Consider the following 12,491-nt stretch of genomic DNA (forward strand, 5'->3'; position numbering starts at 1 on the left):
TTGTAGCTAAATTTAAACCTTTCTCCACGATAATAAAACCGCATGTGCGTGCAAATTACAATATCTTTCAATTATTTTAGAACAAATATTTCTCGATAAAAATGTAAAAAAAGACGAGTCAATCGTAAAAAATTGAAATCTTAAAGGATTAAATCAGAATCAATTAATATCTCTAAAATATAATCAATGAAATATAACACGTGCGCGTGAAGATTGATGAGCAAACTACAATCCATACTTTTACGAAGCGTGCGTTGCTTCGATCGAACATATTTCTTCCTCTTCTTCTGCTCCTTTTCCTTCTTCTTCTTCTTTCTGGTTGGCTATCTAACCATCGAAACATACCAATTGAACACGGATTCGACTTGAACTGTGGTAAAATCCAAGACTAAACTTATCATCATTAATCCCGTTAATCAACTTTGGATCAGCCAAAACTCCAGCCCCTGTTACTAATAACTGCCTTAAGATTAACGTTGTCCACGAAGCGCGCAGGTTCCCGTAAAGAATTACCGTCCCGTATCGAACGCTCGCACCAGAAGGGACAGTAAAAATCACAGAGTGCGATGCCACTTCGGTAACACCAACGTCGTGGAAAAAAAAAGAAAAAAAAAGAAAACGGGGACGAGAGAGACGGCGAGCAGCGTACGGGGCCGCGATAGGGCAAAGGGTTAGGCGAACAAACATCGTTAATTCGCGCGCGCGGATTTCAGCCGCCCCGACCTGGTAGAAGCCAAAGGGTCAACATTACCGCGGTTACATGTATGCGCAGCAAATACTCCTCTCGCCTCGGTACGCACTCGACAGACCAACGCTGAGTCTCCATCGGTCGAGTCGCGGGGTCCTGGAAGGCAGGAAGGCAGGCGGCAGGCAGGGGTCACCCCTTCGATCACGAACCTAATTGTCTAATTGGCAAATAAATCCCCATTGTTTTCCAATCGCGCGCGATCGATATGCGCCCGCCGACAGCCGCTTAACCACGCGCTCGTTTATCCGCTTCTTTCGGTTAGTGTGGTCCTGCAGCGAGGGCTCTTAGGTGCTGTCGAGGTCGAACGAGTCAGGATCATGGGGATCATGTGTGACGGATACTTGACATCATGGGTGTCACCCAGCCGCTTGCGCATCAATCGGTCAATTGTGCACGAATGCAGCATGTGCGCGCGATGGAAGCAGCGAAAGGCGGACAGCTCCGCGGGATGCCGCTACTTCGAACTCGATCGCGAGCGAAAACAGCCGTTCACGCTGCGATTTTGCGGCTATTTCGTTCCGTGCTTGCAGGCGCGCACTTACATGTACCATAGCTTACATCTCACATCTAAGAAACCGGTTGTTCCAACTCCTTGGTAAGTTAACTGATAGTTGAATCAAATCAAGTCTGTCTTTGTTTAAATTATTAAATATAATTGAGGAAAAACAAAGATAAACATATGATTTAACTATCAGTTAACTTACCAAGGAGTTTGGAACAACCTGTCCCTAGTTGATACCCAATATACCCAAGCCAGTAAACGAGGAACATTAAATCAACACGTCGAAACATCGATCTCACGATGAGATCATGCGAATGTGTCTTCACTTGTAAAATATTTCTTGTAAATATTTCAAAAATATTCCCGGATAATCCGTTCTTCCCCAGATATCGCAAAACATGTTTCAGAAACATCGAAGTGCCGAAGTTGTTCACGTGGTTTTGCATGCAACGGTGAGTATTAAGAAACGGTACGCGCTGCCGAGTACGTACTGTCGCGACAACGACGTTCCGTCGATATTTTTCGCTCACTGAGGACACACAACTGTACAAAATATTTATTTACATATCTATAATTATATATCGTGTTTAAAACATTCGGTCTGCTATTGCAGAGCAAACTGCTGCGTAATTTGTCGTCTGGTTGCCATGGTATCTGTTGCGAAATGTGCAAAATGCAACTTTGTAACTACACACGATCTATTTTTCATTAATCTTATTAGTCATTGTTAAACCGCGTGTAGCACGTTTCACTATTTATCGTACGTGCGAAGATCGCGATCTGTGTACCACAGTACACCATTAAAGTTCCCCGCTGTGGTAAAGCACGTCTCGTTAGAGAATGAACTAATGCTATAGCGAATTGGAAGGAGGCAGAGTCGAACGATTATCGGACAATAGTTTGTTAGTGAGGTTCACCTGCTGTATTGTTCTCGGAGAGAAACGTGGATTCAGCTCTAATACGCGATTCATTCTGTTTCTGCGTGTAAATCAAACGACACACATCTATCTCACATCCGAGGAGTCTCTTCGAATCCTTCACGTTATTCTTCGTAGAAAAGCGATCTGAACACGATTCATCATTCGACGGAGCTATGATTCACGGTCGATTCGCATTTCGCTAATTTCATGGACATAAAATACTCTCATGGCCGTGTATGGTCGAAACTCAAGGTAATATTCAGGTAACAGATCATTTTATTCGACGGGGAGACTACTTCAAAATCGACATAATCCGTAAACTCAAATTAAGGTAATTGCAGCCAAAAATTATTGCCCAAGGATCACATATTTTATTCTATTTGAAATTGTCCTCGCGAAGATGTACTTACGACGATATACTTATTGATCACATTTGATTATTTTCGTATTATTTCTGTCGAACTAGCCGGAAAAAATCGTTCTTTCTTCTCGGCCATCGTGGCATAATTGATAACAAAGATATGTCAGTCGTTGGGAGTTAATTTTATAAAGATAGTTATTTGTAAGGTTTTCATCTGATTGTATAGTTGTTATAAAATATGAATAAAATTTGTTTCCAATGTCTGAAAATAAATTTTATAAAATGTTGGAAAAAAAATTTAAGTTACCGATAGATTTTAAGTTTTATATACGATAAAACACGATAATTTTTGATGCATTGATTCAAGAAAATTGACAAATCCATGCGCACGATGCTGCAGGGCAGCATCTGAAGAGTTTCGGGTCTGTTGATTGCTCCAAGCAACGGTGGATATCGGATGACAGCAAAAGGCGGAGTTACGTTGCGACCAGCGAATAGTGAGGCCCATTTGTACACGCAAAAATGTAAACAATAAGCAAACTGACCAACCGCAACCAACCGTTCTTAAATCTTGAAGAAAATAATAAACTGTGATTGTTGGTCAATATATTTGCTGCTCACGATTTTGTGTGTACCATAGATGTAACACATGCAATCACGGACCGCAAGCCTATATTCACCGTTGCCAGGAGATGAGAAACAGAATCAAAATGAAATTGTTCTCTGTACATAATTGTTATATATTTCAATATTTTTCTTTAAACCTTTCATTCTCACAAGCTGCGTACAATTAATGCAAAATGATGGATATACTGATGATTAGACGAATGGAATTATTCTCCAATAGTTAACCATTTATCCGTTATATTTTCTATTTGTTTGAAAAGGACTGGATTCCTCAGACGAATCTTCAACTCCAATTTTCCTCCTGTTGCCTTCCTGCCGTCCATAAGCTGAAATAACACGGAGATGTATTTTTGTATTCTACAAAAAATATAAGAAAATAGTATATACGGCGTTTTGGATTTTTACGTACCGGGAAAGAATCATGCAGGGTACACTGGTTCTCTAGAGGTTGCAATTTAACCATCACCGTACCAAGTAGACTGTCGCTTCGGAAGAAACCTCTGTAACATCGTAAAAAGACATGGCAAGTGTATAGAAAACGCAGATATTTGAAAGGATTATTCGTAAATTGCAAAAATTTAAGTATACGTTGTTACAAATTGTTTAAACGATACAAATACTTGCGTCAAAAACATTCTACAATACAACAGTCTACAATATGAGACGAGACTATAATACTTTTCTAACAAGGATGAAAGTATATTTCGACTTTACAGATATATTCAATAGATTTGCGAAAAATAGTTCATAAGAAGAAAAAAGTTTCTCAAATTGTTCAAATCATTGCATCACTCACGCACAGAGGCACGTGATTCACAGACATACACTTGTCTAAGAGACGACATTGGCTAATTGGACTTTACTTGACAATTCCCATTTTATTACGTGTCGCAAAAGCGAACATAGAAAGCACAAAATGGAACGACACTTTCTAAGATTCGAGAAAAGAAAAATTCTCATATTGAGCTGCGCTAAAAAATAGACGTAAATTTATTAACGTTGTATAGGTATTCTTTTCTTGTCTCTTCCCCTCCCTCGCGCATATAAACGTCTACAACCACTGCAGCTTCTTTTTATAATAAATTGAAAAAACAATATATAATAATGCCACAACGCTTACAAAAGTGCTTTCGAAAGCTCTTTGTGTGTAATAAGCTGCATACTATACGATACTATGGAGAGATGTCGTACCTGGGATGAGTGCAACACAGGATGGGATTCAGTGAGCATCTGCAAGCAACGTTCTTACTTTTCTGATATATGATAATTACATTGCCAAATTTTCTATACCTTTATAATCTTGTTAATACCTACGCGGGATTGATTACAAATTTATCATCGCTTTTTATTTACAAGTCTTTTTTTATCAATTTATAGTTCGTCTCTCTTCTCATAAGAATACGACTGAATCTTTAAGTTATAAGAAATTAAGAACAAAAACTTAATTATAAAACTTACTTAAAATTCGAACAATATTTCGTATTGGAAGTTTAAAATGTTAGATCAATTGTTGATAAAAAAAATGGATTATGTCTTGTAAATATTGATAGATAATGTCCAAATAGTACTACAAAGTTAAAAAATTTTGCGATTGTTTCTTAAAATGCGCTTTTAGGGGAAGAGAATATTATTTTGCAACTATCCGCCCGCGCGTGTTAATAAAAAAAAAATATATATCTTTCATAGCAGAATAAATTGGTATATAACGAACTAAAAATGTTCAAATAAAATGGATATTAGTATTAGACGCTATTAATCAAATTACCCTTTTGCCCAAACTTCACATTTTAGGGCATGTCGTTTGAATACTCTCTGGCAAGGTCTAGAAGTGCGGTTTATAATCCCATTTAAAGGAAATACCGCCTGATACTCGGGATTAGTGGAAGCTCTAATCGTTGACGTTCTATCCGTAGGATGGCTGTCTGTTGGAAATGGAAACTCAAATATAACGTACGTATCTGCCTCTCGAGGATAATTGATTCCTCTAATAATAGAAATCTCAATGTCGCTATCATTCAGATCCGTGCAACTCCTGAAAAGAAATGCGACAGCTTCGTGTAACAATTTTGACAGCATATTATTGCACATCGCGTTTGACATTTTTGTATTAGTGATAAGAAAGATAATTGTATACTAACTGTACTATTTGATACGTTTTGGTTTGATAATGGTGTTGTGGTGGCGGCAGTGAATTGCGTTTTCGAACTCTCAACATATCTAAATCTCGGGTATAGCTGAGTGCGAGCCGTTCCCACTTGTTGTATCCAGGCACGTCTCCTAATGCCTTTGAGTGATCGCGTGTAGATAAGCACCACTGTAACATTAGTTATTTCGTTGACAACTGACATTATTGTGAATTGAATTATGAAATTAAATTATGCAACTGACACAGAAACTGACAAAATTGACGCAAACATGTCTCGCAGCTGACATTTGCTCAATAGGAGCGAAAGAGCGATTTTTATACTAAAAAGCCCTTTAATTGAGAAATAGAATTTTTTAAATATATTGAATATATTAAAATATTGTAAGAATAAAAATTCGATGTGTGTGTTACACGTTTCAACCATAATATATTATTTAAATATTACCTTAATCTGTTTAATCAATTGGGCTTCAAGATTTTCATAAATTTGATTGTCCGTGCCATTAGGATCTTCTATTAAATCCTCAGCAGACACCAATGTAAAATTGTCATCTTTTTGAGATATACTGAGTTCTACTTTTTCAAGAGGCGACAATGGAATCGAATTCATATCAACAGGTAAGCCAGCTTTGCTGGCTTCTATTAAAGGCTGTATTCCCTTCGCTTGCCTGAGGTAATCACGTGCCAAGTCCATATCCCCATCCTTCTTGGCATTTAGAGCAGCTTGTTTCAATTCACGCTGCCGTAATTGCAACTGGATCATTTGCTTTTCCGCGCGCGATGTAATTCGTTGATTTGGTTTCTGTCCTAATTAAAAATACGATACAGATAATCCGTAAATATAGTGCTATAGTGCATTAAAATGTGTTAAAAATTGTGTTATAACCCAGTAATTACCTGGTTACCGATATAAAAAATAATATATACCGTAGAGAAAAACTTATATGTAAGAGATTTCACGATCTTTTTACCTGTTCGAGGAGGTGGTTTCGGTGCCACTTTCGGTTGCGCAGGCCTCGTTACAGAATCACTTTCAGGTGCCACAGGTTCAGCTGGCGATGGCGCAGCGACATTGTTACTTGGCGGATTGGACGACAACGGTGGAAAACCAGGTGGAACGGGTAACTCATCCAAAGGCACTGGTTTTCCACGAGCGTGCAACTTGACAGCATCCTCGAACTGTTTGCAGATCCTACCGTATCTACGCGCTTTTGAAATATTACCTTCAGCTTCTGCAGCTACTTTCGTTCTTCTGTATACTTCAAGGCGTTCTTTGAGAGCACCTCCGATATCCTCGAGACCAATCTTTGCTTCGGTTGAATCAACTTTCAACAAAAAATAATCCCGTTATTCCCGTACATTAATAATCCGTATTTTAATAATCCCGTACATACGTGCAAACATAAATTTATGTGAGTAAATTTCGTATCTTTTAATTATTAGGTCTAAATCTTTATACTTTATAAAGTGCCAAAGCGAGTTACAGTAACAGTTACAGTTAATAACATAAAAGTTTTATACTAAATAATAAATACAAGCACATATGTTTTTATGAATATTCAATCTTTATATATTTCTTCATTGTACATATGTAGAAATTAACAGTATATACAGTACATATCTACATCTCACCTATAGGTGGTGCATCCGTGGAAGCTTGCTGTTGAGCTTCGCTTTCTTCTTTCTCCGCTGACGTCGCAGTATCCGTTGAAGAAGGTAAAGTTGGAGTAGGCGGCATATCTGATAGATCGAGCTTTTCACCTGCAGCAACTGCAGCTATAACTATATCGAATTGTTTGGCAATTTTTGCATACTCTATTGCTTGTTCCTTGTTACCCGTCCTCTTCCAGGCAACTGCTGCGATCTTATACTTTTGCTGTTGTGTTTTTAATTTATCTAAAGCTTCCTGATCAACATCAGCTACCGCTTCAGAACTATCACCGGGAACAACAGGTGGTTCGTTGATTTCAGTTGGTGCTGCAACTTCATCTGGTGTTTCTTCTGCTATGAAAAGTACAAAATAATCAATATTTTAAATGGCCATTCTTATAAAAATTCTTTAAAACGAAAAGCAATAATTGGAGTGTTACATTAAAATGATTTTTATCCTTAATAACTTTTACCTATATTTTTAATTGTAGACTCTGTAATAGCAGAAGAAGGCAAGACTGGAGGAATTTCTTCTTTGTTTATATCTCTACCCGACTGTACAGAAGTTATCATTTCTTTAAGAGTCTTTACACCTCTATTATATCTTCTGGCTCTACCAGATTCCTTTTCATTCCTTGCTTTTTGTTCAGCCATTTCATAAATTGTCAGTCTTTCTTGTAATAATTTTATCAGTTCTTGAGTAGAATTACTTTCCTCCTTAGGTTCCAGATTGCTGGGTTCTTCTTGTTCTTCCTCTGTTACTTTCAACTCTTGCACTTCTTCCGTCGCATCATCGCCTGTGAGTCCTTGCAATTCTTTCTAAAACAATGAGAAATTTTGAGTATGATTAAAATTAATTATGATTTAGTATCAGCAAACATATATTATAATCCATACTAATAATGCAGGATCATCATCTCCTTCGGATAGCTCCTCATCACTATGTGTGTCTTTCATACAATCAGCTACCATTTCATCTAAATTTATATCTTTACCTGCAGCTTTACGTGCAGCTGTAACAACAAGCAATCTGTCACTAGTGGGTAATTTCTAAGGTTTGGCATATTTTGTAGAGGATACACAATTTATAAATTTTTATTAACATACCACTGCGTCTGTGTTTGTAGCCTGTATCATTGCCAGCTGCTAACGCAGCTAATTCAGCTTCTAATTCCTCATTATTGGCATCATCTTCCATCATATTACTGCCAATGTCGTCTATATTTATATCAGGTACTTCAAAGATGCCATACTATGAGGAATATAATCATTAATAGAAAACAAAAGAAAAACATCCATCATATTTTATTGTATAGCGTTTATATATAAACTTAATTTTATGAAAGGTAAATACGCAACATAGGTTGTTATTACAGATTACTTCTCATATTTGGAATGACTCTACTAATTACTGATAATTAAAAAATATATGAGATACATAATGCTAAAAAGGTTTGAACAGTGGCTAACTTTATATTGCGCATTTACCAGACAGATGACTTGATACCTGTTCTAGGCCGCCAATTTCTCTACGCCGCCCTTCTTTCTTCTTGCCAAACATTTTGCACTTTAACTGTAAGACGACGTAAACGCATAGATTTGACAGATACGTCAAAACTTACAGAAACCGTGATCAATGTGGAACTAGAGTGATGAATCAGTGTGTGACGGGTAAGATTCTTGCGCATACGCAGTGAAGTCGTGAAGGATTCAGTAACGTATAAGTGAACGTATGAAAATTAGCTTTGGTGGAATTAGGCTGGTAGACAAGAAATGGAATTAAGACAAATAGATAAGTACATTATGTTGTACATATTGATATTAATTAATACTAAAATATTCAAATTAAAAGCATGAATATTTAAGATTAAGATATAAAAATCTACCAAGAAATGAGAAAATTAGGAAAACCAACAACGGTACCATATTTTACATGTCCTAGATACTTTATTGATGCCGCAAACATCACGCATGTGTGACGTTAATCTGTTCGTAACACTAGCGTCATCTCACGAACCAAATGCTCAAACTAATGCCAGTTTAATCTTGACAAAAAACCTCACATATCCATTTCCAGATCTAAATTACATCATTTCGAAATTTTTCTTTTTACGTATAATTATAACAAAGCATAATATGCATATATACATAAGAAAAATGTTTAAAGTCTTGAAATGAATTTTTTTCTTTCCATCGAAATTTTTCTCTTCACTGGAAGTGCCCGCAAATAGAGGTGTCGCTGAAAAGATACTGACCCGTTATTTTGATAAAACAACAAGAATAAGAGCAGAGAGAAAAATGAGAGCGGCCACCGGCCGTATTTCGGAGGATACGGCTAGGCGCATTTTAGATGCGCCATCTGACCAAAATGCGCCTAAACTACGTCCGCTAGGCGCACTTTCGCGGTGATAAAAGTAAAATGCGCCTAGGTTCGTGTCCGTACTACTTCCATGCAATGGATAGTAGATTAGAAAAAGACAGACGACAGACAATCGTTCCGTCTTTGTCTCACTACTGAGCGGCGCGCGGCAGTAAACACGAGGCGAGGTAGCGGCGATCTTATCGCTAAGCGAACATCTCTCCGCTTTTCTTTCATCTTTCACGCTCCAGAGACATCAAAAGACGCGGTAGCGTCTCGTGTCAAGGGAACGTGCAAAGCGAGGAATTATTTTTCACGCACGCGAGGTAGCACATTAGAGACTAGACGAGCGTCGACATATTATCTGTTTCTTTCCCGCTCGTCTAACTTATTGACTGCGTGAGCCGCGAGATTTTTCTCGCTACTCCTATACCTCGCTCTTTCTCTCTCTCTCTCTCGCTCGTTCTTTCTCTCTCTCGCGCACTTGCTCGCTCTTCCTCTCTTCTCGTGTTCTTACGGCTTGGTTAAATATATTAATTCCATGACAATATATATATATAAATAAATGACACATATATAATGTATATGTATATAAAGAATATTTAGTATTAATGCACAAATAAAGAAGAGAGAATTATAATGAGAGACGAAAAGTTAATAGAAATCCATTCTTAGCCAATATATACATCTTTTAAAAATGATTTGTTATTAAAGTATATGACAGAATAATTTATTTATGCTAATAAATTTAAATTAAAAATTAAATGAAATGTTATTTGTTTTGTAAAAGATATTCCATTGTTACATTTTTCTTTTCGTAGCAAAAATAAATTTAGTCTAGTAAAAGAAGAAATTAGTTTTATTATCATATTTCAATTATTATTATTTACTTTTATTTAATTTTACTTTATTATTTAATTTTACGAATAGATAACGTGCATATTGTTGCTCAACGGAAACCGCGAGAAAATGGGGATCACCGTCAAAAAATAAATGCAAACTTTTTAATAATATAATAATTTTTTTACGTAAGTGTTTGTTCTTATAGTATAACCTGTTGAATTTTATTAATTATTAATTCAGCATGTTATAGTATAAAAAATATATTTTAATATAAAAATTAATGTAATATTAATTGTTTGCATTTGCAAGAAATATGGATAGAACAGGATAGGTTGCAATGATACATAGGAAGAAAAAAGATAGATGGATAAATAGATAGATAGATAGATAGATAGATATAGAGATAGATATAGATGGATAAATAGATAGACAGATAGATGGATAGATAGATAAATAGATAGATGGATAGATAGATATAGAGAAATAGATAGATAGATAGTTAGATAGTATAGAAAAAAAGATAAATAGAAATATAATTATCATTATTATTATTATTAATGTTTTCAGTTTCAAGAGAACATTCGCTTAAACGTAAGTCTTACTTAGGTCCAGTTTCACGACTTATATTATATTAACCGGAATATATTATACGACTTATATTATATTAACCGGAATATATTATACGACTTATATTATATTAATCGGAATATATTATACGATTTATATTATATTATTTTAACCGGAATATAATTCGTTAATATTGGAAGTACCGAGCGGTTATTTCTGATCGTTTCTATTTTTTAGATTAATATCCTGTTTCTTTAAGATTACAGGATTTTTGTTTTGAGGGTTTGTTTAATGTGATGTTTGTAAAGAATGTATATAAATTTCTACATATAAGATTAAAAATATGAAAAATATTGCAGTGAAAGCAAGGAGGTTCCACGGTGCGCACGATATCTCAATAACTATTTGACCAATCGACTTGCAACTTGGCAGCATTATAAAATAGACTTCTCTTTACCGTTTTAACTACAATTTCCAAGCTTTCTCCTTTGATATCTCCGCTTCTACTGGGAGTAGAGAGTCGCCACTTACGGCAAAATGTAGGATTTTGAGAGGACTTTAATTTGGTGCCAGAACCAGGCCTGTATCTCTAACCGTTTAGGAGATATCGAAGGTTAAAGTTTTCCAAGCTTTCTCCTTTGATATCTCCGCTTCTACTGGGAGTAGAGAGTCGCCACTTACGGCAAAATGTAGGGTTTTGAGTGGACTTTAATTTGGTGCCAGAACCAGGCCTGTATCTCTAACCGTTTAGGAGATATCGAAGGTTAAAATTTTCCAAGCTTTCTCCTCTGTTATCTCCGCTTCTACTGGGAGTAGAGAGTCGCCACTTACGGCAAAATGTAGGGTTTTGAGAGCACTTTAATTTGGTGCCAGAACCAGGCCTGTATCTCTAACCGTTTAGGAGATATCGAAGGTTAAAGTTTTCCAAGCTTTCTCATTTGATATCTCCGCTTCTACTGGCAGTAGAGAGTCGCCACTTACGGCAAAATGTAGGGTTTTGAGAGGACTTTAATTTGGTGCCAGAACCAGGCCTGTATCTCTAACCGTTTAGGAGATATCGAAGGTTAAAGTTTTCCAACCTTTCTCCGTCGATATCCAGCCTTCATCCGTCGATATCTCCGCTTCTACTGGGAGTAGAGGGTCGTCCATGTAGTCCAAAATGTAGGGTTTTGAAAGGGTTTTAATTTGGTACCTGTCCGAAGCCTGTATCTCTAACCGGATAGGAGATATCGAAGGTTAAAATTTTCCAACATTTCTCCGTCGATATCCAGCCTTCATCCGTCGATATCTCCGCTTCTATTGGGAGTAGAGGGTCGTCCATGTAGTCCAAAATGTAGGGTTTTGAAAGGGCTTTAATTTGGTTCCTGTCCGAAGCCTGTATCTCTAACCGTTTAGGAGATATCGGAGGTTAAAGTTTTCCAACCTTTCTCCGTCGATATCTCCGCTTCTATTGGGAGTAGAGGGTCGTCCATGTAGTCCAAAATGTAGGGTTTTGAAAGGGCTTTAATTTGGTACCTGTCCGAAGCCTGTATCTCTAACCGTTTAGGAGATATCGAAGGTTAAAGTTTTCCAACCTTTCTCCGTCGATATCTCCGCTTCTACTGGGAGTAGAGAGTCGTCCATGTAGTCCAAAGCGTAGGGTTTTGAAAGGGCTTTAATTTGGTACCTGTCCGAGGCCTGTATCTCTAACCGTTTAGGAGATATCGAAGGTTAAAGTTTTCCAACCTTTCTCCGTCGATATCCAGCCTTCATCCGTCGATATCTCCGC

The 12,491-nt window shown here is 36.9% G+C and overlaps 1 protein-coding gene across 3 annotated transcripts; it reads right to left on the bottom strand.

Annotated features, from left to right (window-relative positions):
* Positions 1 to 3,256: 3,256 nt before the first annotated feature.
* l(2)gd1 (lethal (2) giant discs 1) lies at positions 3,257 to 8,645 on the bottom strand. Of its 3 annotated transcripts, none has more exons than XM_019840626.2 (12): positions 8,462 to 8,645; positions 8,062 to 8,206; positions 7,852 to 7,967; positions 7,428 to 7,773; positions 6,937 to 7,305; positions 6,276 to 6,629; positions 5,750 to 6,111; positions 5,297 to 5,472; positions 4,924 to 5,190; positions 4,350 to 4,388; positions 3,568 to 3,658; positions 3,257 to 3,484 (listed from the first exon to the last, which is right to left on the bottom strand). In XM_019840626.2, exons 1-12 carry the CDS (start codon positions 8,513 to 8,515, stop codon positions 3,365 to 3,367), a joined length of 2,439 nt encoding a protein of 812 aa, XP_019696185.1. In that variant the 5' UTR covers positions 8,516 to 8,645; the 3' UTR covers positions 3,257 to 3,364. The 3 variants fall into 3 exon arrangements, with proteins under 3 accessions (XP_019696185.1, XP_011136015.1, XP_011136023.1); XM_011137713.3 differs by having other exon boundaries at positions 6,937 to 7,308; XM_011137721.3 differs by lacking the exon at positions 4,350 to 4,388 and having other exon boundaries at positions 3,258 to 3,484; positions 6,937 to 7,308.
* Between the last annotated feature and the right edge of the window lie 3,846 nt (positions 8,646 to 12,491).

This window comes from Harpegnathos saltator, unplaced genomic scaffold (genome assembly GCF_003227715.2).
Source record: "Harpegnathos saltator strain DR-91 unplaced genomic scaffold, Hsal_v8.6 scaffold38, whole genome shotgun sequence".
NCBI lineage: Eukaryota > Metazoa > Arthropoda > Insecta > Hymenoptera > Formicidae > Harpegnathos > Harpegnathos saltator.